The sequence below is a fragment of the Mustela nivalis genome (genome assembly GCF_964662115.1).
Source record: "Mustela nivalis genome assembly, chromosome: 17".
Taxonomy (NCBI): Eukaryota; Metazoa; Chordata; class Mammalia; order Carnivora; family Mustelidae; genus Mustela; species Mustela nivalis.
Window position 1 is genome coordinate 41,286,519 of NC_139036.1, and position 25,238 is coordinate 41,311,756.

The 25,238-nt window shown below is 52.5% G+C and overlaps 1 protein-coding gene across 2 annotated transcripts; it reads right to left on the reverse strand.

The window, feature by feature from the left end:
- Positions 1–195: 195 nt before the first annotated feature.
- On the reverse strand, positions 196–23,947 carry TNS4 (tensin 4). 2 transcript variants are annotated; one of them, XM_082705035.1, is made up of 15 exons: positions 23,834–23,927; positions 23,052–23,156; positions 20,551–21,082; positions 13,630–14,044; positions 11,999–12,423; positions 9,833–9,919; positions 9,370–9,495; positions 7,991–8,083; positions 7,806–7,883; positions 6,751–6,816; positions 5,745–5,913; positions 4,605–4,673; positions 4,326–4,352; positions 1,683–3,802; positions 196–1,627 (listed from the first exon to the last, which is right to left on the reverse strand). In XM_082705035.1, the coding sequence occupies exons 3-14, from the start codon at positions 20,987–20,989 to the stop codon at positions 3,661–3,663; spliced, it is 2,136 nt and encodes a 711-aa protein (XP_082561161.1). In that variant the 5' UTR covers positions 20,990–21,082; positions 23,052–23,156; positions 23,834–23,927; the 3' UTR covers positions 196–1,627; positions 1,683–3,660. The 2 variants fall into 2 exon arrangements, with proteins under 2 accessions (XP_082561161.1, XP_082561160.1); XM_082705034.1 differs by lacking the exon at positions 23,052–23,156 and having other exon boundaries at positions 23,834–23,947.
- Between the last annotated feature and the right edge of the window lie 1,291 nt (positions 23,948–25,238).

Consider the following 25,238-nt stretch of genomic DNA (forward strand, 5'->3'; position numbering starts at 1 on the left):
CAGCGTGGGCCCAGATCTGGAATCCCATTTCTCTGCCATTTCCCAGCTAGGAGGATATGGGCAAGTTAGCCCTCCAAGCCGCAGTGAAATGGGATTAAACATATATAATGGGCCTCACATGGCACTTAGCACATAAGAGCCTCCCAATAAAAGCTGGTTTCCCCACTTCTTTGTGTGCTAAACTCCTTTTCATTCTTTTTTTTTTTTTTAAAGATTTTATTTATTTATTTGACAGAGAGATCACAAGTAGGCAGAGAGGCAGGCAGAGAGAGAGGAAGAAGCAGGCTCCCCGCTAAGCAGAGAGCCCGATGTGGGGCTCCATCCCAGGACCCTGGGATCATGACCTGAGCCGAAGGCAGCGGCTTTAACCCACTGAGCCACCCAGGCGCCCCAGTCCTTTTCATTCTTGAAGACCCAGCTCGAATGTTACCTCCTTGGGAATATTGTCCTCTTTCCCTCCAAATGGATAAAGTTTACATTCCCTATTTCTACTTTTCCTGCCAGTCCCACATGGCACTCACATACCTCTGTTAGAAAGCTGTTGTACTGATCTGTTTTCCTGGCTCACATGAACAAAGCATCCAGCCAGAAAACCCTTGTTGCATGAAGCAAAGCACCAATCTCTAGGTTGGGGGCCCTTCACCTACCAGGCCTGTCCTGGCTCTAAGCCCTGGGCCTGTTGGATAGCTTGAGAGTCCAGGACAGGAGGCAGAAGATGAAAGAGAAGAGATGGGCAGACAGAAGAGGGGGTGGGATGAGGTTTGGTAGAGGGGTGAGGGTGTTTCAGCCTTCTGGGGAGGTCACTCTATAGCCAGAAAGGAGGCAGGGCTCAGAGAGGGTGGCAATTGGAGGCTTGCAAAATGGTTGGCAGTGCAGGTAGCTGCCTCTGTTCCTTCCCATGGACTCGAGCTAGGCTTTGCTGTGGGTCCAGCCACCTGCGGAAATTACGGGGGACAAGAGGGAGAGGGAGGAAGGTTTTTCTGTAAAGAAGGAAAAAAGACAGGTTTGAGGCAGGAAGGTCAAGAAGGAATGAGTTGGAGAAAGATGAGGGAGAGGAGAAACTGGGCGGGGAGGATGAGGGAGGACTGGGCAGGTGGTGGATGTGTGTGTAGACAGCGGGTTGCGGAGAGCTAGAAAGTTGGGAGGGGTGACATTAGAAGGTACTGGGGAGGGAGGCTTTAGAACAAGGGCTCCAAGGCCTGGGACTTCCTGAACAGAAACATCTTGGGGTATGAAGACTCCTCTCCTCCTGGCTCCAGGCTTGGTGGCTGTCCTTCCTCCCCTCTGCTCACCGCCCCCCCCCCCCCCCCCATATCCTTGCTGGGCTGGCTGCTCTGTCCATCGGCAAAAGTCCAAGTCAAGTTCTTTGTTAAATCTTCCTGGAGGAAAGATGAACTGTTGTAAATGGAGCAGAGATATTACCTTCCATGGACTGGGTCCATGGCCAGGTCGAGGGGGCTGGGGTGGGAGGGCGGAATTCAAGTTTGGTCGTGGGAGGGGAGGAAGTCTCCTCAACAGCCATTCAAGGCCATTGGGAGGGTCTCTTTGCAGGCCCTCCAGGGCAGCTCCTGCCACTGAGTCATAGAACCCGGCTTAAACAGAAGCAGCAGCTCTCCTTCCTAAGGCTCTTCGGAAAGTAGATTTCCTGAGGCCCCTCTTATACCACTTGGCAAGACTTGGACTGCTGGCTGGCAGAAGCTGGTGGTAGAACCCCGAGGCCCAGGGCAGGATGAGGAAGCCATTGTCTATTTCTCTAGGGCTGAGCTGGTAGCTCAGGGCTCATTTGGGTTCCGAAACTCTTCCCAACTCCTGCCCGTATTTTACCTGCCTCTCCTTGGCCCTCAGGGAGCCCGAGTGAGAACTTGGAACCTGACAGGGAGGCCACACAGACTCACCTTCAGCTCTGGGACATGGGGGAGATCTCAACTTGTCTTTCTGGCAGAAAGGCGAGCAGGGAGTCATGAGGAAGAAAATCGCCTCTTTGGGCCATGCGGGGGCAACGGAATGGTTTGAAGAGATGGTTTATGAAGGGAAGGGTTTATGAAGGGAAGCCAGTGCAGACTGTACAGCTGTGACCAGGGGTGTTGGAGGGAGTGTTCTCTATGACACAGCCTCCGCCTGCCATCTCGGGTCCCCTCTCTGTTCAGGTCTCCACCTCTGAGCAGGCTGCCCTGAATGTCTTAGAACCGATTGTTATGCCAAGACAGACGCTTTATTCTCCACGGGAACTACACAGGCACCCATGGGTAAAAGGGGGGCTCTCTGTCCGCCTCCTGAATATGACCTTGAGAACCTGTCTAGTGCTTTCTACTCTCCAGGGATGGGACAGTTCCTGAGCACAGACTGGGTGGGCTTCTCTCAGCCAGTCGCGCCAGCCCAGGGCAGCCTCAGTCTGTTTTGGTTTCCTGGATTGAAATCACAATCCGTCAGACCCAACTTTGGCCAAAGATAATGATAACGATGGGTGGCAGGGCCTACAGCTGGGAGGGGGCGGGCCCTTGCTCCTTGTAGAACAAAAGTGGGCTTCTTCTCTGAGCCTCCTCTTCCATCCTCACGGTATGGTTTACCTAGGACCCCAGACCTGTTGCACAAATGATTCCAGCTTCTTGGGAATCTTGATGGAAGTGGGGGTGGGGGAAAGACCGCCCAGCTTCTCCAACAAACTTCTTGAGTTGGCTGTCTGCACGCATTCATGACTCTCTGCTGCCCCCGTGTGGCTGTAAGGGCAGTAGATGCCCTCCTGTTGGGCCTCTCTCTGTGTCTATGTGTGTGTTTTGGAGAGTAGGGGGCAATCAGCAGGTCTGGAACTGAGGCAGAACCAGAGAAAGCTGGTCCTTGTGTCTGCTCCGGAGAGTGTATGGGGGGTCTCCCTGCCCCTACCTGCCTCCTGTGGGTTACATAGACAGCATGAGGGCCTTTGTGACGCGTGCAGGGGGACACTTGCTTACAAAAAAATTGAGAGAAAAGATGGGGCTGGTCCTCATTTGCAGTGGTGGGGGTTAGACCTCAAGAACTTGAGGGCAGCTGGGTGGTCTCTGATCTTGGGGACAAGTTCCCCCTTGCTAAACTGCCCTGACAACCATGGCCACATTGGCCTAAAGAGTCCAGGGCAGACAGATTCTGCTTTGTCCTGGGAAGAGCTGCCCAAGAAGCCATTATGGGAATGGGGAAAGGAACAGATCTGGAGGGGAATAGAGTCCATCTACCCATCCTTCGGTCGATCCTTGCATATCATTTCTCCCAGGTCAGCCTTGGGTGAGGGGCCCATGGGTCCTGACCCAGCACCTGCTGTTCACCATGACAGAGAGCCGCAGGTCTCTAACTCTGTGCTGTGTTGGTAGTGTCCCAGCTGACGGAGGCAGGCGTCCTCAGAGGTTGTTTCCATGCGGGGTCCTCAGATGAGGGCATGCTTCCGAATCGCAGGGAGCTTGTTAAGGTCTCATCAAAGTCTGAGAAGCATAGCTGGTCCTGTCTATTGGCCTCTTTTTATGGTTGAGGAAACTGAGACAGCTGGGTCTGGATGAAGGTCACTGCTGATGGTCATAGGGTTTCCAGGATTTCACTTGGTACCGCTCTCCTCCAGTCCAATAGATTAGCTCCGGCTCAGGGGTTCCAGCCCCCTTGGGATGTCCGGGAAGGTGCGTGGGCAGCTCCCTTCCTCTACATCCTTTCTGTGTCCTGCAGCAGGGTACGCACGAGGCTGATGACCTGGGAGGCTGGCTGGACCGGGTCGTACTCCGCAAACAGGTGGCACACATTCTCTTGTGACTCTGTCTGGCTCTTGGCCACAAACCCGAAGATCCTGATGGGAGAAAATAGCCTGAGTGAAGTGGTGGGTCTCAGAGAGGCTGGGAGGGGTGAGATCAGTACGGTGCTCTGCCCTGCCCCTTCCCCAGCCCTCTGAGAGTGGGATGGACCTCCTCGCCTCCTCTGTCAGACTGGGAGATCCCTGAGTTCAAGACCTGGGTTTCTCTCCTTTCAATGAGAGCTCCCTCAGGACAGGACCTATGTATTCCTCATCAGAGTAGAAGCTTCCTGAGGGCAAGGATGTGTTTTGACCATCAGACTGCAGCATCCCCATCAGTGAAGGCTCCTTGAGATTAGAGCCTGTGCCTCCTACCTAAGACCAAGGGCTCCCAGGCTCATGTCTCCCCCTTCAGACTGGAGGATCTCTGAGGACCTGTGCCACCCCCATCAAAACCACAGACTCTCTTAAGGTCAGGATAGGGCCTCTCTCCTTCCCCGAGTTCCTCCTCTTGTTGGGTCCCTGTTTCTGGCCCAGGGAGACCTTTCAGGGTGACTGACAGGGCACAGGAAGGCCTTACCAGGAAGGCTTGCAGTACTTTTGCCACCTGTGGGAAAGGAAGATGGACAGGAATGAGTACTGAGGCTTCTCTGCATTCCACAGGACTCTGGCTGAGCAGCTGTAGATCATGGCCAGCTGTGGCCACGCCCCACCGGGTCCCCTCCCTTCATCCTGTTGTTCCTGGCCACTCCAGGTTCACAGGCTTTGTCTGTGACCCCAGTCCCAGAGTCAGCAAGAAACTTCAGTGGGCAGCTGGGTCCTGGATGGCTTTTTGAGTTTGGCCCAGCCTTGAACTTACTTCCGTTGCTCGGGGTCCATGCCACAGAAGCGGAGGGTAGTGAGGGGGTAATGGCGCCGGAAAAACACCCTGGAAGAGAAGGACAGCTGGTGAGAGTTTGTCCCAGTGCCATGTCCTACCTCCACCATCTCCAGCTCTCCCAAAGTTTAGATGCCCCGCTCTACAGCCTGGCACATACTTTCCCACTACTGGGCCCTGGGGCACATGTTTACACTTCTCTCTTTTCTTTCCTTTTTTCTTAAAAAAAAAAAAAAGATTTTATTTATTTATTTGACAGACAGAGATCACAAGTAGGCAGAGAGGCAGGCAGAGAGAGGGGGGGTGGGGAAGCAGGCTCGCTGCTGAGCAGAGAGCCTGATGTGGGGCTCGATCCCAGGACTCTGGGATCATGACCTGAGCCAAAGACAGAGGCTTTAACCCACTGAGCCACCCAGGTGCCCTTCCTTTTTTTTTTTTTTTTTTTTAAATTTTTTTATTCATTTGAGAGAGAGAAAGAGAGAACTCAAGCGGAGGGGTAGAGGGAGAGGGAGAAGCAGACTCCCCGCTGAGCTGGATCCCAGGACCCCGAGATCATGATCCGAGCCCAAAGGCAGACTCTTAACGGACTGAGCCATCCAGGTGCCCTGAACTTCTGTCTTTTCATGGAATGACTCTGCCTTGTGTCTTAGGTATTTAGGTTTTTTGCCCTCTCTCCGCCCTCTGCCCACGGTGTCATTTAACGGCTTGAGGATGGGAATGATGTCTTTCTTGCTCGTCTATTGTTCCTCCAGCCCAGGACCAGGCGCCTGCTAGACTGGGAAGCCCTGGGCCCTGGGAAGGAGGGATTCCATCCACTGTGTCCCAGTGGGCAGCCAGAGTCTGGCCTTCTGCGGTCGTTCCATCAGGGGATGCCGATTTAACCAGTGCCCAACGAATACTGGTAAATTCCATCTCCTTCAGTTTCAGGGAAGGGGAAGCAGGTCATTGGCATGAGGCCCAGAGAGGGCAGAGAACTTTTCTGGAGTCACTCAGCAAGCCACCGACCATATGGAGTCCAGGATCCTGGATCGTACCTTCATTAGTGATCCACAGCCATCTCAGCTATCCCCTCCAGATCCCCCTGCCCCGCCCAGCAGCCCCAGGGCAAGGGAAGTCCCTTACTTCCTCTGGACATCGGTCAGGGTGATGCCTTGATCAGTGACTTTGAAGTGGACCACAGTGGGTGTGGGGAGGACATCCCTCTCAAAGGTGGTTGAGATGGCCTTCCGCACGGCCAGGGCTCCGCTCAGGGTCTCCACGCTCACAGAGGTCAGGTACAGGGCATGGCAGCCTGTAGGAGGTAAACGCTGTGCTCAGGCCTTGCCAGGATCCACCATGCAGGGGCAGGAAGTGTTCCCCCAGCCCTGGTCCTCCCTCTGCCCAGAGCCAGGTGTCTGGGCTCTTCCTTGTTCAGGAATCAGGGATTCCTCTGAGCCACCAGGCAGGCAGGCAGGAGTTGTGGAAGTGACTGAAATTCAAGGCCAAGTCCAGTGGACCTTGCTCTGCATTGCTCTGGCCTCTGGCCCTCTGGGGCCGAGTAAAGGAGGGGCTGTTGCCCTCTGTATAGGGATGTCCAGGCAAATCTTCCTTCTGTCCAGAAGCATGCTTGGCCCTGCCACCACCTCCTCCACCCACCCTGCGGCCCTGGTTCATTGTCAAGAGAAGGTGAAAGACAAGAATGGGGTGGAGGCACTCAGACAAGCGCTGATCTGTGCCTGGCGTCTGGCTGTGAAGAGGAGCAACCTTTTCCCTGTTGGAACCCCCAAGACTTGGACCCGACACTCCACAGAGGATCCCGGACCCAGAGATCTCCTCTAGGGCAGGTCCCTCAGAACCTGCCCTAGAGAGACCCCAGCACGTGACATATATGCCCATGTGTGTCCAGGATGGGGTTTAAACCCACCATCCCCCCCTCTTACCACCCCTGCATCCCTCACCCCCAGGCTTGCAGCCTCTCACCTCTAGGTTTATAGGGACGGGGAGGACCGCGGGGCACCTCTTTAAGGACGAAGAAACAGAGCTGGCGTGGGAACATGTGTGGACCTGTGCATGCACATGTGTATGTGGGGGGCTGGGAGGCACCCTCCGGGGACACAGGCAAGCCTGGAGCCTCCCCCACACCGCTCACCTGCAGATTTCTTCAGGCAGGAGGCCCGGCTGTCTGTAGTGTCCGAGGAGACTCCACCTCCCAATTCTGAGCCAAAGCAAAGTAACAGGCCCGGGGTGGGGGGTGGGGGTGGAGGGGGAGGTGGAGTGAATGAAGGAACATTAATCCCTTTGAACATCTCCCACCTCCGCCCCCAGGAAGCAAGCCGTTGAGAAACCTGGTGTGATTACCCTAATTAGACAAACAGGGCCACTTGAGGCTCCCCAGAGGCCTGACTTACAAGCCTTTTGATCCCTCCTTCCCCTCCATACTCCTCCAGCCCCAGGACTGGGCCGTCACTTGGTCCTCAGATGTCTCTGATCCTTCTTTCAGAGCCCACCCCAAACCCACACCTTTCTTTGTGGAACATAGGGAGGCTTTCCCCATCCCCACACCGGGGGATCCCCCTGCTCTGTGTCCTCTCCCAGAACCCCTCAGCTGCTTCTCCTGGACACTCAGAGATCATCTACTCTGGCTGCTGGTATGGCGGGGCTGGGGGCTCTGGATGGGGCTTCCAGATCTTCGTTTGGGGTCTGATCTGTGTGTCTTTGGGCAAGTTACTCAGCTCCACGAGCTCTCCTTTTCTCATCCGTGAAATGGGGACAACACCTATTTGACACAGTTGTGGCGAGGGACAAGGGACGTGTGAACGAGGGAGCGCCCAGTAAAGGCTGGACCTGGGAGGAAAAAACCCTGCCCTCTCCAAACTGGCTGCTTTATGCTTCTTTCATCCTCTCGAAGAAGGCTCCTGTTTATCAAATATATACTCTGTGATAAGAGCCTTGCCTGGACCAGCTCTTTTAACCCCCAGCCAATCCAGTCAGTAAGTATGATGACGGCTGTCTCCATTTCATAGAGGAGGAAACAGAGGTTCACAGAGGTCGACAGTCTCAAATTCTCAGGCCAGGAAGTGGAAATGCTAGCGGATGCTAGGCAATTCACTTTTAATTGTGACACTAATCTATAAATAAGGTGGGACGTGACCACTAGGAGTCTTTCCGGTGCTCTGGTGTTGCCTCTTTGGGGCCCAGACCCACCTTTCTGTGGGATGGTGAGTTTGCAGGGCAGGGCCAGGGCCATGATGGAATGCTGGCACACAAAGGCAGAGAGGCTCCCTGCAAGAAAACAGATAGCCCTGTGTGAGAAGGCTTTCCCCAGACCAGTCTCCCACTGCAGAAGAGCGCCCCCCACCCCCAGAGGTCTTCAGGCTGGAGAGGCTCACCAAAGTAGGGTTCCTCGTCTGCTCCTTTGAGATGCACCCCTTTGGCAGAAGACTCGATGAGGAAGTGGCGGATGAGGTCGCTGTTGTCCTCACCTGGACAAGGACAGAGGAAAGAGTGCATGTGGATGGGAGTTCCAGAGCCCAGTGTTCGACGAACACTGACCCACTCATTCCCTGACCCGCCTCCTCCAGGTGTACCCAGAGGTTAACTGGTTCGTCACCTGCCTCGGGGTGGGACTGCTAGGTGGGACCCTATCTTCAAGGCCTCCCACAAAGGAGGTCCCAACATGTTTGCTCCAAGGCTTCTGCATCCAGTAATTCTCCTTTTAGGAGAACTTTCTCTTGGTCTCAAGGGCTCCCGGGGATGGTCCCAACAACTACTGGGATGAAATCTTAATCCATCAGCCTGATCGCTCTCTCTGTCTACCTAGTCCTTCCCAGGGGCTGTTATTCTCCACCAGATGGTCCTTACTGGAGCTGGTTGGCCCTGGAGGGAAACCATTCCCCTCTGCTCTTCTTCACCAGCCCATGGCTTCCTCCTCTCTGGGCTTGTTGGCCAGGCTTCCTTGCAAACCAGCCCTGCTCCAGATCTCACATTCTGATTTAACCAGAGCGGCAAAGTGTAGAGAGCACAAAGTTGGGGTTTTTGTCTTTGCTCTGGAGGGGGTGTGGCAGGCTGTCATTAACTAACTCTTGGAGACCCGTTTACCTGACCCTTTTGTTACAGGAGAGCTATACCCTGGGGGCTTGGGGAGGGGTTGTAACTTAGGTACCTTGTACTATAATGATCTTTCATTATAGTACATTTCATTATACCTCTTTCCCCAGCGAGGTATCCCAGGGCAGGAGGGACGCCCCAGAGATGTGTGTTGCATATGCGAGACCACGGGAAAACATGGGATAAGCTATCACAAGTGTGAAAAAACCAGCACATATGTGATAAGCTATCATGCACGTGGAATAAGCCAGGGCATACCCTCGATAAGCTGTCACACGTGAGAAACCCTCGCATACATGTGACAAGCTGGGACACACACGTTATTACCACATCAGTTTCCCTCACAATAAGGCTGGTCTGGACAGCGGGGTGGGGTGCGGAGGAGAGCATCCTGAAGAGGGGCTGGGAACTCCCTCCTCTTGCCCCCATGAGAGCAGAGCAGGGAATCTGGGGACTCCCGGAGGCAGAGGAGGCTCAGGCTTGCCGTGGAAGGAGTTCCTTACGGAACCTTGGTGCAGGAAGGCAGCTGGAAGAGCACGGAGGTGGGCCCTCCTCCTAGGAGTCCTTGCGGGCCCGCTGCAAGGTAGCGGGGGAGCTAGGACTAGAACCTACCACCGCCCCTTGCCTCTGCGAGGCCTTGAATAAAGAGGCGGGTGCATACCTGACCGGTTTGCGGCAGGAGCAGCGGCCTCTTGGACCTTCAAGGCAAGGCCAAATGAGCCTCGGTAGGAAGAACTGTCCCTCACGACGAAAGCCCCGGGCTCCTCTTTCCTCAGCAGCTCGATTGCTAGAACAATCCTTGAGTCAGAGAGAATTAGCCACCCACCCCCACCTGCAGGGGACACCCCCTGTCCCCCAGCCCCATAGAATCTTCATAGAACAGACATTACAGAATCACCTTGTGTTCCCAGGAAGTCCTTCCTGTTGTCTAATCTCCACCCTTCCTGCTGCGGCCCCTATTTCCTCAGGACATGAGGTTTGCACGATATCCCCCTTCCCTGGATCTACCATTTGCCATTCCCTCCCCTACCGTGACCCGGGGCCCCATCTACCTGATACAAGGTACAAGACCCAGACTTGACTCCTGGATCCCTCATCCCTTGAAACACAGCACTTCCTTTTACCTTGTTCCCGGGTGATGCTTGGCTTAAACCAGTATTTAGATGTGTCCATCACAAACTTCATGGTGGGCTGCATGTCCCTGGTGGGACCTGGAGACAGAGAGGGGGAACACTTTAGGCTGGACAGAGGGGAGTTGAGACACCCTTCACCCACCTCTACCCAGTGGTCCCATTCAACCCATCCTACCCTATCCCAACCCCATTGTATCTCCATCTGCCTACAAGAGGCAAAATCCAACAGAAGAATTCAGGGCTTGGCACATCTAGGACCTAGGAGTCTCCCCTTGTATCCTTGGTAATGAATCACAAACAGATAAAATCTCAGTTTAATGAGAAACAGTTTCTCAAACCTTGTGTTGTCTGGTGCGGATGGAAAGAAGAGACAAGGGATTCTGAGAGGCATCGTGTTTGGTTTTACCCTCTTTTCCCCCTTAAGAATCCTACAAGGGTCTTTGGGGTGCATATTAAGTTTGGAGAAGAAAATGAAAGAAAAGTTTGAGGAAAGAAAGGCGGCAGATTTTGTTGAATGAGCCTGAGCGGAAGTCAGGAGACAGGATTCCTGACTCTGATTTGGGACAACAGTCTTGCTTCTAAAGCCCAGAGGGGACTGAGTGTACTAAGCAGTCTCTGAGGGTTTTTGACGTTCCAATAGCCTAGGCAATTAGGGTGGATTTTGTTTTGAGAACAGCTTGTGGAATTTGATAAGACCCCAGGGTATAATTAGTGATATCCCGGGGCATCACCAAACCAGGATGGGAATATCACCGGACTAAGTAAATGTGCTCTCTGCCATGACACAATGGTCATCTCCCCAGGTCCCTAAGGCAGAGAACAGTGGTTCTCAATTTTGGCACCTTGAAAAGATGTGTTGTGGCCAGCTGAGAGTAACTCATTATTTAAAAAAAAAAAAAAAGTACTAAAATCTGCAAATGATTTGTCCTGGGAAAACGATCAGAGCAGATTCAAAGGCACACCTGTCTTGCCATTGACATGGATGGCTTCCTGCATGGCAGTGCGGGCCAGACTGAACCTCACACCCCTAGGAGTCACCCTGATGCTTGTGGCTGAGCGACGGGGGATGGGGGACAGTGTCCCTGGGGCTCTGCCAGTGGTGGGGGATGCTCTACTCTGGAGACGTGTACCCTGCGGGTGCTAAGCCTGAGCCTCTGTGTTTACTGCTTTGGGTTCTGGCTGGTTTTGTTCTTTTTGGATGCCTGTAGTCACAGACTACGGGAAGGAGGGTGTTTTCTGCTTTGTGGTTTTTAGCTGTCTGAATTGGAATGCATTGTCTCCGTCGGCTCTCTGTGTACTCGTCATCCACGAACGTCAGAGGTAGAACTGACTCTCCTTCTCTTTCTCCCTCTCTTGGGTTAGTCATCAAGCCTGCTGTTTTCATATCCCGAGGGTCTCCTGGCTCTGTCTTCTCCCCTCCGCCCTGCCCTGCCCTGGTGCAGGCCCCCGTTACAGCTTGTCTGGACCACTTCATGAGGAAAATCAAAACAAAGCTGATCTCCCTGTCCAGGCCGGGCCCTGCAAGTCAACTGCCAGCTGCTGGGGTGATCTATTAAATGTATACCTCTGACCCCATCACTTTCCTGTTTGAGACTCCCTGCTAGACCCCTCCTCACCCCCCACCCCGCAGTCTAATAGGGAAAATCCATCCTTTAGCTTGGTGTTCAAGACCTTTCCCAATCTGGCTCCAGATTTCTCAACCAGTTCATCCCACACCCAACACTCCAGTCATTCCTTGAACATGCTTGTCCTTCTACACCTCCATGACCATGAACTTGTTCCCTCTGCTCGGAAGGCCCCTCCTATCTTGCTCTGGCTCTAGACATTTGATCCGCTTTTCCAGATCCAACACAGATGTCGCTTCCTCCAAGGAGTAAAAAATTCCAAGGAGTTGTTTAGACTAAAAAGATCACCCCTTCCTTTGTGGCCCCATAAGACTTAGGATACCTCTACTTCTGTGTTTATTCTACTCTATAGTGATCCTTGGTATTTGTCTCTCTTGAAGCTGTTTCCATCTCTGTCTCTACTCTTTGGCAAACTGCCTGGCACACAGTAGGTATTCAGCACATGGACCTGCTGTTGCAGAAACCCACTGATGCTTTGTCTTTGCCTCCAAGCCAAACCTCACAAGGGCTGAAGGACTGGTTTACAACATACCCTCCGAGGGTGTGGTGAGAGAGGCATCTGGCAGGGTCTGGCTGTGGCTCCTGGTGGCTGGACAAGAGTTGCTGGAAGAAGTGGCCCCAGGTCGGACAAAGTCCTGGTGTCCTGGGATCTGCTGGGTGGGGGGAGACCCCGGTTCTGGACAGCCATTGATCAGCACGATGGGTATGTCCACCATGGAGTTGGTGATGGATGGCGGACAGCTGCTGGCATGCTCCTTGGCCGCTGGCGGGGAATGAGTTGTTCTGGGTTGGCCCATGTTTGGGGTGGGATTGCCGGGGACCTGAGAGTCGCTGGCTCTTGTACACAGGGACACTTGGCCCAGGCTGTGGAGGCTGGAGGAAGAGCTGGCTGGGCTTTCCAAGGATCTAGAAGATGACTGATGGCTGGAAACGCTGGAGTGGATGAGGGACTGGCTGCTGCAAGGAAGACACCAGACAGGCAGGGTATTAGGGTGTCAGTGCACACGCAGGAGCCAGAGCCAGGCTCCGGAATCTATTGATTTGGGTGCCCACAGCTCTGGTTAAAATGAATATTGCATACTCCATCCCCCACAGCCCAGAGCAAAGTACATGGCCACCTCATCCCCAAGGGATGCTGAAGGATGCAGAAATGTCCCTGTACTGCAGAGTCTTTGGTCATTTAAAGTAGCTAATGAGCTGATCCTCTGCAGGTCATGTGGGCTTAGGCTGGACTGGATTCCCTCTGCCTTCCCAGCCGGGCAGGTCTGACTGAGCTATCACGCAAGTACCCGAAATTCGCAAGAGCCCTGCACGCTGGCTGGACCACGTCCATGGCGGATGCAGAGGGAACTCCCCAGCTGGAGGAAGAGGAGGAGGCCAGCTCTGCATCCAGCCAGACTTTCCTCTGAGCTTGGAGGCCCATGCCAACGGCCATGGCTGTGGAATCCTGGCCTCCTTGCCAAGGACTGCCTTGGCACATCGGCTTTGTAGTCAGTGTGGGGGACAGAGGTCCTGTGGTGTGGTCCTCATGCGCAGGTTGGGTGTATGTGTGTGTGTGCAGCTCTACTGTGAGGCCAGCAAACTGCAGTTTCCCCTCCTTCCTGCTAGGTTTTGCTAGCAACAAATAATGCCCAGGCAAGCTTGCCTCCCTCCTGCTAGGGAAGAAGGAAGGAGGCTTTTCTTTCCTTAATGGTTTACCCTAGGCCTCCAAATTGTACTTACATCCCTGTGTTTTGACCTTTAAAAAAAAGCCCTTCTTTCTCTGCCTGCCTTTCTGCCTACTTGTGATCTTTCTCTGTCAAATAAATAAATAAAATCTTTAAAAGAAAAAAAGAAGAGAAAAAAATCCCCTCTTTGAGATTGGTTGTATGAGTGCTGGAAAGGATACAGGTGAGCCTCATGAATGTAACCATTCTCCTACTGAAGAGGTCAGCATAAATCAACAATTTTGTATATTGAGTTATCGTCTTAAGTGCTTAAGGAAAGCTTGAGGTCCAAATGGCTCTGATGGCATAAAAGAGAATATTCACTCTTTTGTTCTGGGTGTGCACCCTGATTTTGCTCAGCTAGAACAGGGTGCCTGTCGGATTTTAGGGTGTGTGCCTGAGTGTGAGTGTGTATGTTGCAGAGACAATATCAGAAGCTATAGTGGGAGCGACCTACCTTCCGAACACATAGCTGCCATCGGACACTGGGCTGGCTGATAGCACAGAGATCCGGCTGCTTCGCTGTGGGGCCAGCCCCTTCTCCAAGCCCGGAGAAGCCGCCAGTGGGGATCCCAAGCCGTGGGAGCCCGAGGCCTTGCTCCTCATGCAGGGGATGGAGATGCTGGGAGAGGGTGAAGGATGGGAAGAGGGAGCCCCTGAAGGAGGAGGGGTGCGTTGGTGCCCCCTGCCCTGGCTCCCAGAGAAGATGAGGCTCTCACTGCTGCTTCGGGTCTCTCGAGGGATGTCTCTGGAAAGGAGGAGGCCACCACTGCGTGGGGAGCCAAAGGGCGGGGTGGCAGATGAGTTGGAGCAGCACTGGGGGCCATCAGGACCCCTTGATCTGGTGGAGCTCACCTCGATGTACTTTATGTCTGGGGAGAGAGCAGAGCACTGGTGAAACCCAGGAGCCTGGACTGCCAGAACAAGAATTCTGGAAGAGTTTTCCAGAACCTCTGGTTTCCCCTTCTTTAGGCAGAAGAGGAAACCAAGGCTCCAAGAGAGGACAAGTTTGCTGGGTTAGGATTAGCACCCGGCTCCCCCTTCTAGGCACAGTTCCAAAGTCACCCTCCTTGTGATTCCTCCTTCTGGTGGGGGGATGCAGTGGAATAAACACAGGCTTGGGATAGGTCTGGGTTTCAGATCTGGTTCTGCTACTTACTATTAGAGCACTTGGCCAAACGACTTCACCAACGAGAGCCTCAGCTTTCACACCCTTGAACGGGGCTGACTGTATCCAGTCTCTTGGTAAGTAAGGATGAAACGAGATGAATGCAGGTGGCATAGCACTGTTCTTGGCACACAGTAAATACTTTAAAAATAGCAAATCCTTTACTGTGTGAATGTCCCCCTCCCCAGGTTGAAAGAACTGTTTATAGAGGGTGCCAGTCACATCTTCTGATGGCTCCATTGTTCAGGGCTGGTGAAGGCTGTTTCTACATCTGTGCCTACAATCAAGGCACAGAGGGGTTTTCATGCTTGTTTGCACACTAGAATCACCCGATGAGCTTTTCAAAGTCTCGATACTCAGGCTACCCTCTGCGGCAAATAGACCAGAATCTCCAGTGTGGACCCAGACATCAGGCTGGTTTAGTTCCCCAGCCGATTCCACTGGGCACCAAGCCACAGGTCGGGGACCCCTGCCCAGCAGTGCCATGTCACCTGGGGGCTGGTCAGATGTGCAGAATCTGTTTCTACCCCAGACCCACCGAAGCAGAATCTGCATTTTAGCTCGACTCCCTGGCATCTGAGAGCACTTTAGAGTCTGAGAACTCTGCTTTAGAGCAGGGGCTCCCAGAGGCCAGGGTTTGCTATACTATCCAGCTGTGGACCTCCCAGGCCATGCTGTTAGCTGGTATGCAGTTGATGGTTATCAAACACGGCCCAGGGTGGTGACTCACTCCAATGCTGCTTCTATTCCCCTGTGTGGGCACCCAGGGCTCTTGTTCTGAGAACTTGCTCCTCCCTGGAGTGGGGTACCCTGTGGTTTTCCCCATGGTGAGTATGGACACCCCGCCTCTTGACCTGGGGGAGGGGAACTGTCCTTGGTGCTGTTCCAGCAAAAGTGGGAGAAGATGGGGGCAACCTAGCTTCCCTCCTAGAGACCTGTCGAGTCCTGTCTCTGGCTTCCGAGGATGGAAACTGGGGCAAAGTCAGCAGGAAACTGCACCTTCAGCCCCTGTCTGCCAGCCTCCCATCCCCCTTGGGCTTTGGCCATGAACCAACTCCCTCCTACTCTGTGGAATCCCTGCCTGCCCCAGCCCGCTCCTGGGTAGGACCTCAGAGCCTGCTGGCGGTTACTGCTTCTGTCTGAGCCTGCTTAGGCTAGGGTGGGGGTGGAGGATTACATCAGATGAGGGGGGGCTGGCAGGCTGACCCGGGCATGCTGTTCCAAGGGGTGTAGGAACAGGCCTGGCTTTGCCATCAGACAAACCTGGGTGTGAGTCCTCGTTTTGCACTTTCCCGCCAAGAGGCATCAGGTAACTTTCCTAGACACTGTGAGCCTCAGTTTTCTCATCTGCAAAGTGGGGATCTAAAGCTAACCTCCTGAGGTTGTGGTAAGGATAAAAGACACTGATGAATGGTGCCTGGATCCTGGCCCATGGTGAGCTTTGGAGAACTCCTCCTGCCTGCTTGCTTTTTGAGGCCAGTATTGGCCAGAGGTTGACACTGTCCAGCTAAGAAGGGAGTCCCTCTGCCAAGGGTAAGAAAAGACTATTTAGCACAATGTGTTGTGGGTTCTGAGAGAGTAGAGGTCTTGGAATGGGGTGGATTCTTCTGGAAGGTTGGCAAGCACAACTTCTATTTTTATAGGACTTCATCGTGTTTTTACCCATAATCCTCTCGGCCCTTATGCCCAATGCCAACATTCCTCAGGAGGAAACTGAGGCTCAGAGAAATGTGGCAATGGGGCTGGCATTTACTGCAGAATTTTTAAGGCTGGTATTTACTGAGTGCTGTGTGCCAGCACTGTTGCAAACATGTTACCTGTACTAGCTCATTTAACTCCCACAACAACTCTATTGAACTAGAAAATATTATGAATTCCATATAATAGATGAGAAATCAAGGCTCAGAAAGGTTAAGGGAGTGATCCGATGCCACACAGCCAGAGTTGATGAATCTGACTCCTGCTCCTGTGCTGTGTTTGGAGGGCCTCTTCCAGGACAAAGGACTCCTCAGGATACTTTCCCAAGGCCTTGTGTTCTGAAAAGGTGCTTGGCTGCTTTGGGGGAGGGTATCTCCTCGTGGTGAAGCTCTGGGCCTCCTGCTTACCAGGTCCCAACATTGACCAAAGGCCTTGCTCAGGGGGACTGAACAAGCAGAGCAGGGTGGGAAGGGAGGAAGGAAGAAGTCCTGGAGCCGTGAGTCACCTCTCCCTGCTGCCCCGAGGTGCATGTGGCTAGGGGAGGTGGAGGCCCCCGCACACCCTCACCTGGGTGCAGCCGCTGTTTACAAGCCCGTGGGGCAAGTCCCAGCAGTGCTGGGTGGATGTAGGCGCCAGCGCCAGGCTGGGCTGGTGGAAGGGGCACGTGGGCGGGGGGCAGAGAGACAGTTATTAAACACCCTTCCCTTGGAATTGGCAAACAGCCTTGCCTGGCAGAAATTGCTGGAAAATTGCTGGAAAATGAAATGTGGGTGCCTGTTCCAAAGATGGGGAGGGGAGGGAGTGGCAGAGACGGATATGGTGTTTGCTTGGAATAGCCATTCTCCCTGTGGGTTGGGAGCCCCCCAGGGTCAGTCTGAAGGAAGGTAAGCAAGAGGCAGGGGCAGGGAAACTGGGGGGAGGTTTGTGAGCACTGGGGGAGGGGGAGCCCCAGAAGAGGAGCCTGAAGGCTGCCTCCAAACAGATCTGTTCTTCGAAGCTCCGGAGGGCAGGAAACTGGCTCCAAAAAAGAGAGAGAAAGGCAAGAACACAGACTTTGGAGGCCAAAATCCAAGGCTTTGGGGCCTGACCTACGACCCACTGGCTGTGTAACCCTGGATCATTACTTCTTCTCCCTGAGCCTCACTTTGGTTTCTGTAAAATGAGGCTACTGCTGTTTCCTTCTCAGGCAGAGGCTGAGATCACGCACTACAAAATCTATCTATATATATTTAAGGGAGGGAGAAACATAGGATCGCCAATGCTTAATTTTTAATTTTGCCAAGTGAGGACAAAGAGAAACAGAGAACATCTGCTAGCACCACAATTATAGAACACCTTCCCTTTGACACCCCAAGAGAAGGAAGGATGAGAGGCGAAGGGAGGGCGTCCCACACATTTGGATATGTTTGGCCCAGTGAAAGCTCATCACGGTGCCCAGAACGAGTTACGCTGCCATGGGCTGGCAAGCTCTCTGTCACCGGTAGTGGTGGTCTGAGGGGAGAGTTTTGGCAGGTTCAGATGCCTGGGACAGGCGCCACCCATCACAGTGACACGCTATTAGGTATCACAAGGAACGCAGTCAGGGGAGCTGACTGCGCTGGCTGTCTCAGGATGTGGTGAATTCCCAGGTGTCACTGCCATTCAGGCAGAGGTTAGAGGAGAGGATTTTCTTATTGCATCAGAAGATGCTAGGGCAGAACTAGGGGGCTTCATCAGGGCTCTCTGACCACTGTTGGCTTCTCGCTCACCCCCCGAACCCCTCTGCCACCCAGAGTCAGGTGGACACCTCCCCACTATGGCAGGTTGCGTCCAGAGCATCAGGGGACACAGATTACTGACCACTGGCCCCTTGGAGGAAGAGGATGTTGTTCACATCTCCACCCCGTACATGTGGATGCTCCACAGAGGCTGGTCTTGCCCCTGCAGGCCCTGAGTGTGTGGAACCCCTACATTGGGGCATGAACATTAAAGCCCTGAGCTTGCTCCTGCCAGTGATAATTAGACCCAAGCCATCTTCCCTGCAGAGACATGCCTGTGACTGGCCTCAAGAGGCAGGAAGATCTTGGGGGGTAGAGGTGGTTCTTTCAACAGCCCTGGCAGGCAATGCTCAGTGGGAGGGGCAGAAGGCAGGGCGGAGACTGGGAACGGGGGGGGGGCACCAAAGGACCTGGGTGCTGGGCTCACCTCCACCCCAGTCCCTGAGCTTCCCCTGGGGCGGGTCCTAAATGCCACCCCAGTGTTTAATGAAAACAGTTACCATTTATAATGACTAACAGCATGTCAGGATTTCTGATAAACACCCAAGTGTTATTTCTTTTAAACCCTGCAAACCTCATGGAGGTAAGAACTCATCTCTGTATTACTGATGAAGAATATGAAACAGAGGAGTGAGGTCACTAGCTTGTATGAGGTTTGCCCACCTCAGGGGCGCTTGGGTGGCTCAGTGGGTTAAAGCCTCTGTCTTCGGCTCAGGTCATGATCCCAGGGTTCTGGGATCCAGCCCTGCATCGGGCTCTCTGCTCAGCAGGAAGCCTGCTTCCTCCTCTCTCTCTCTGCCTGCCTCTCTGCCTGCTTGTGATCTCCGTCAAATAAATAAATAAAATCTAAAAAAAAAAAAAAAAAGGTTTGCCCACCTCCAGTGATTAGGCTAGACTTACTCCTTACTGAAGTCTGTCAGCCTCAGTTTTTTCCATCTCTAAAATGGTGATGAAATATTTCATGGGGATAGGTTGGGAGGATTGAATGTTCTCCTGTAGGGTGCTTAGCAGAGTCTGGATATTATAAGATCTCAGTAAGTGGAAATTCTCATGGACCCTATCACTGATCCTCATTGTACCCCTTAATCCATGCTGATCCTTTAAAATCCCGGAGACCTCAGTCTTCTAGCCTGTCTGTTGGGACTGCTGCTCCTTGACCCTCATCCTCAGAATATACCTGAAACCCTTTGTTTGAGAAACTGACACCAGATGTAGAGATTTCTAGACTCCCTTGGATGCAGTGGTGTATTGAAGTCGACTTGTACCAGCTCGTAAGAGCAGACTGTTAAATTTTTAGGATTTTGTCCAGCTGATTTCTAAACTCAGATGTTATTAAAAATTAAATTACATAAGTCTACAATGAAATAACTTACAATAAAAACAAAAGTAATAAATACAATTCATCATATACCAGTTATTTAACTAGATGCTGCTATTACCTGGATTCTTTTTTTTTTCAAGTTTTATTTCTTTTGGGGGGCACTGGCTGGCTCAGTTAGTTGAGTGTCCGACTCTTGGTTTCCGCTCAAGTCATGATCTCAGGGTCGTGAGACTGAGCTACGCTCAGCATGGAGTCTGCTTGAGATTTTCTCCCTCTGCCCCTCCCTTTCCTTGTATCCTCATGTGCTCACACTTTCCTTCAAATAAATACATACATAAATAAATAAAATCTTTTAAAAAATAAAATTTTATTTATTTAAGTATTCTCTACCCTCAGCATGGGGCTTGAACTCGTGATCCACACGAGTCACACTCTCTTCCGACTGAGCCAGTCAGGTGCTCCAGTACGATCTATATGCCAGAGGTTATTTGGTAGAAATACTGTATATACCGTAATGGCCGTCTACAGGTTATCTCTTTCCAGTGCTACGTTTGGTGACATCATGCTGGTAGCCTGAGACTGGCCACAGTGAGAGAGCCTATCCCATGAAATTTGGTAGATGTTTCCAGCTGGAGCCTTTAGCACCCCGGCATGGAGCTCGTTGTTAAACTTTTACCAGCACACCACTGCTTACCCACAGCAGGGTCCTGCCCTAAACAGACTGAATTCTGTGTCTTTCCAACCCTACTGCTTCCAGCTCTCCAGAGAGATAACCCCTAAAAAGGGACAGGGGCCCAGAGAGCAATCCTATGAAAGTTTCAGGGGATCCAGGTTAGGACTTAAAGAGATCTACTATAGAACAGTGAGGTTCAGGGACTTCACATTTCTTGATCTCTTATTTACATGTATGGCATTGTATGACATTTATATATACACACACACGTATATATGTATATACACATATATATGTATATACACACATATATGTATATATGTATATGTATATACACACATGTATATGTATATATGTATATGTATATATACACATATGTGTATATATATATGTTGTTATAATAATAACAACTTTAAGTTTACTTGTTACATTTTCTCAGTACGTATATGTATATATACACGTATATACATGTGTGTATATATACATATACATATAGCTTATTTAAAGTTCCTGAAAGATCCCATAAAACAGGTATTCATCACTTTTCCAAACTTAGGGACAAAAATAGCATTGGAGAGTGAGGGAAGCCTGTATATATCTCTTTGATATAGGAAAGAAAAGAGTGATTAAGTAACTTGTTCAGGGCTGCACAGCACCTCCCAACAGGACATTGTCTCCTCTGATCTGATAGAAAAGTCCTTCTTCCTCATGATGTCTGGTTCCCAAGCACCCCCTCCTGGCACTGTGTCCCAGATCCTTACCCAAGGCTTCAGCGTCATCTTTCTTTTTCCTTGAGGTAGTGCTCTGGGTGGGCTCAGTCCAGGGGCTACCAGTTCCTGGGGGGAGCAGCTGGAAGGTGGGGTCCAGTTCCAGAATCATCTGGTTGAGGCTCTCCAGTGAGAAGTCAATGTAGGAGTTGAGGTCCTCCAGGGTCCCCGAGGTCTGCTCAGCGGGCGACTGTAGGAGGCGGCTGGCTTTGGCTCCAGTTTCTGGGCCCTGCTGGAGCCTGCTGGGGGGCCCCTTGAAAGGCGTGGAGGCCATCAGGCCCTGGGCTCCCCAGCCTTCTGTGGTGTAGTAAGGACATTGGGGTGGCAGGCCAGGGCTGGGTGCTGGGTGCAGGGTCCTCCTGGGTTCTTCACAGGGAGTCAAGCCGACTGCATGGCCTCCTGCCAGCAGGGGGCTGGACATCACTTGTGACATGGTGGGGGCAGTGGCTGTCTGTTTGCCTCTAGCTTCAAACCAGCCTCACTTACACCCCAGATATGTTACTTGCCAACCAGGAGCTCCCAGAATCTGAAAGAGGTCAGGGTTGGGAACTGAGTAACTTTGGTAGTTGAAGTTTCTCCCACTCCTCCCCCCAAGCAAAGGCATGTTTATTCATTCATTAAAAACATGGGTCCTGGAGCCAGATTGCCTGGGTTTGCATTCTGGCTCTACCACTTACTAGCTGTGCCATGTTGGACAAGTTAATTAACTTCTCTGTGCTTCAGTTTTCCTTAACTATAAAATATGTTGAGATTTGTAACATGCTTAGGATGGTGCAGGGCACTTAATAAGCACTATGCCGGTGACGGTCAAATAAAATCGCTTCAACAAGGTTACTGAATATCTGCTCTGTTACAGCCTTCTTTATCAAATAAATACCAGCTAATATTTATTGAGCGATTACTATGCACCTATATTACACATAAAGTCTTTTAAACTCCTCCTAACAACCCTCTGAGGTAGATACTATTATTTTACATTTTATGATGTGTGAATGGAGAGACAGAGAGGTTAGTAACTTGCCCAAGCGTCATGCTGTGTCATACTAGTGTCAGAGCAGGCCTGGACCTCAGGCTGCCTGATGTCAGGAACCCACATTTAATAGCTACTATTGTGTGTGGGCCAGTTAGTGAAACAGACAAGTAAGCAGGTGAGCAATTATAAACAGTGTTACCATGGAGGGGCAAAACAGAGGAGACTCTGTGGCACTGGTGCAGAGGTCAGGGAGGACTTCCTGGAGGAAGGGACCTGGATTCCTAACTCCATATACCTCATGGGGTTCAAATGCGGAGGGATATCTAAAGTCCAGAGAGGGCGTATGATTTGCCTGAGGTTGCATTTTAAGTTAATGGGAAAAGCCAGGCTCCTTTGTTCCCCATGGTTCCTGTAGGCTCTGTTGCCAGACCTCTCCTTGGCTGAGACCTGGAGCGGGCGGTGCGTCCCGGGCACTGGTCTGTCTATAAATGGCAGTGGAAGGGACTAGGCCTCCGAGCAACTTCCTGGGGGCAGCTGAGGACACGGAGCTGTGGCTCTTTCTGCACATATATTTCAGTGCATCCTATAGGGTTTTTGGCTGGGCCCCACAGAGGAGGTTACTGACTTGGAGAGCACACTGGGGGCCTCGGTCATCACTCAGGACCAGAATCTAGAATGCCTGCTTACTGACTGGAAACTGCTATTGTGCTACCCTTTCCTCTACAGGCCTCAGTTGTCCCATCTGTATGACAGGGATATAATAATAACAACTTTAAGCTTATTTGTTACATTTTCTCAGTGGTTCTGTGCAGAGGGTACTCTTACTGTGGTGCTGGAGAGGTTCAGGGATTTGCTTAAGGTCACAGAACCTGAAGAATCCACTGGTGGAACGTGGGTTTGAACCCAGTGGCTTTGAACCTGGGCTTGTAGCTCCACAGTCCCAAACTCTTTTTTTTTTTTTTCTTAAAGATATTATTTATTTATTTGACAGAGAGAGAGAGAGAGAGCAAGAGAGCACAAGCAGACAGAGCAGCAGGCAGAGAGGGAGGGGGAAGCAGGCTCCCCACTGAGCAGAGAGCCCGATGCAGGGCTCGATCCCAGGACTCTGAGACCATGACCTGAGCTGAAAGCAGAGGCTTAATCCACTGAGCCACCCAGATGCCCCCACAGTCCCAAACTCTTAACCCTATATCGCTACTTCATAGATTTAAGACCCTTTTCACATCTGCTCCTTCTGGTGTTCTGGAACCCAGAGAGGGTTCCAGACAAACCTGGACAGGCCTGGGATTGAGCAAAAGGCAGGCACTCAGGCTTCTTGTTCAAGCTCTTCTCCCTTTGAATACTCTCTGAATCACACCACCAGTGGTGTGGGGCTGAGTCTGCGTCTCATTCCTTTTTTCCTGGGCACCCTCACCAGCCCACTTCTTTAGCTCTTTCTTTCCTGCTCGAAGGTGGAGGGGAGGGTCCCTGGGGCTCCAGACTTGGCGGGGGGGGGGGCGTGTGTGTATGCGTGTGTACTTGCCTGTGTACATGGGAGTGCTCCAGCCAGCTCTGCCTTATTCATAGGTCTCTCCCGTGTATTCTCCCTTCAGATTGACTCAAATATCTTTCTTTGTTCCCAAGGGCTCTGGAGGCAGAGAGATCCTGAAACCTTGGCAAACTCCCGTTTCCACTTCACTGACTTACTCTCTCCCTCCTATCTTAAGCCCAGCTCAGGGAAGGGAGAGGGGACAGCAGGTGAAGCCTGAGCCTCCTCAAAAGCATTTTGCCTCAGTAGCTCACCCCACTGCCTCCCTCCCCCGATCCTTGACAAGTGCCTTCGGATTGTTTCATCTCCTCCACCCAGATCCAGTGAAATAGAACCCAGCCACAGCCCCCACCCCTGGATTCCTGGCAGCCTGGGAAGGGCCCAGCATGGGTGAAGAGGGGCCAGGGGTAGCACTCAGGGCCAGGCTCTGGGCTCTGTGCTGGGAGGCAGGAGGCCTCGGTTCTGTGTCCATTCCCTTCCCAAGACTCTGTGACCTCAGGCAAGCCTCTTCCAAATCCCTCTCCCTGCTCCCCCCCCCCAGACCTTGGTTCTCTCATCTGTGCACTGAGGGACACAGATTTCATTCTCTTAAAGCGCTGACCTCCAGGGTCTGTGGTCCTGAGACCACCTCTTTCATCTCCGGCCTCCTCCCCTTTCTCTCTGCTTTGACTTCTAGCCCCCAGGACAGGTGGAAAAGCTGAGGACAAAGGGTTAAATGAGTCAGGTTGGCCTCGGTGCTGAATCTCCCTCTCTTTTTGGAGAAGAAAGGCACATACCTGGAGTCCGGGCAGGCAGATCGCTGTGTTCACTCCTGGCGCCTGGGACCAAGGCTGCTCAAAGTCCAGGTATGGAGTACGGGGAGGTGTGGTTCACCTCCAGACCTGCCTTAAGAGCAGACGGCTCTCCTCCCTCCCTCTTCCCCTCCAGGCCCTACACGTGGCTGATAGCCTGCAGGCCCGCCCCTCCTATGGCTGATGAGCTCAGGTGGGGCTGGCACAGGCACCATCCCTGGCAGTTGCTGGGGCTGTGTGCTTGTGTGCGTGTGTGTGTGTGTGTGTGTGTGTACATGATTCCCAAGCTTCTTGTTTGCCTGTCCCACTCACCCCTCCTAACTGCCTTGTGTTGTGGAAGGGAGAGGGGTCCATGCACCGCATGGTCAGCAGAGTCCTGCTTGTTAGAGACAAGCTCTGTCACGGGGACAGGGCCTTGTTAGGACTAAGGGGCGATGTGAGCATTCTGTCCACCATGTGCCAGCCAGGGAAAGCACCACGGGGTGCAGAACAAGCAGACAGTGAAGGCACTGGCCTAGGAAAGCAGGATGCCAGTGGGCAGGAGCCCCTTCCCACACCCCCCTCCTGTGTTGTCCGGGGTGGGTTGCCCTGCAGCAGGCGTAGGGTAGGGGCCCACTGGAACTAAGACTGGGCACAGATCTTACATTTTCTTTTCTTTTTTTCTTCTTCGCAGGGGAATGGGGCTTCTGACTTAAGGGAAGGAGGCTCTGAGTGTCCGGAGGACTTTGAGAAGGGGCGTGTAGCTTTGTTTCACTTCATTAATTCACACACGGCTAGCCTTTTACATGGTCTGATCTGTGCCTCAGGGCAGAAGCTCCCTGTGAGGGCGTTGGCAGAGAGACAGGAAGTCTAAGCGTCCCTTCTCCCTAGTCCCAGAGTGTTGAAAGGGGAAGGCCCTGGTGCTAGAGCTGAGCCAGATCTGGGCAGGTTGGTCTGCAGTGACGGAGTTGGCCAAATCTCTAACTCAGGGACTCATGGTGATCCCAGCAGTGGCTGGTCTCGGGGATAGGCGGGTGGGCTGTTCAGTGCCCCCATTACGCTCAATGGCAAGGCTTTTGGCCTTCAAGTTTTCTTTTTTTAAGATTTTTAAAATTTATTTAAGAGAGAGACAGAGTGCATGAGCCCGTGAGCGGGATGGGGAGGGAGGGGTTGCAGAAGGGGTGGGACAGGAAGAGGGAGACAATCCCAAGCCAACCCCACGCTGAGCCGAACCCCGTTGTGGTGGGATCTTACTACAACCCTGAGATCCTGACCTGAGCCGAACCCAAGCATCAGATGCTTAGCTGACTGAGCCACCCAGGCACCCCAGCCTTAAAGTTTTTGACACCCCGTGGCTTTGGGGAGGCCTGATGAACCAGGGTCATGGGAGGCCAGGGAGCCCAGCCGGCAA

What these genes read in the sequence shown, in the direction of transcription:
- TNS4 (XM_082705034.1), bottom strand. Translation starts at nt 20,989, where the DNA reads ATGTCACAAGTGATGTCCAGCCCCCTGCTGGCAGGAGGCCATGCAGTC. An exon ending in AGATGACGCTGAAGCCTTGG is followed by an intron (nt 14,045 to 20,550) that starts GTAAGGATCTGG and finishes CTCTCTCCCCAG; the next exon opens with ACATAAAGTACATCGAGGTG. An exon ending in TCCTGCCGCAAACCGGTCAG is followed by an intron (nt 8,084 to 9,369) that starts GTATGCACCCGC and finishes GTCCTTGTCCAG; the next exon opens with GTGAGGACAACAGCGACCTC.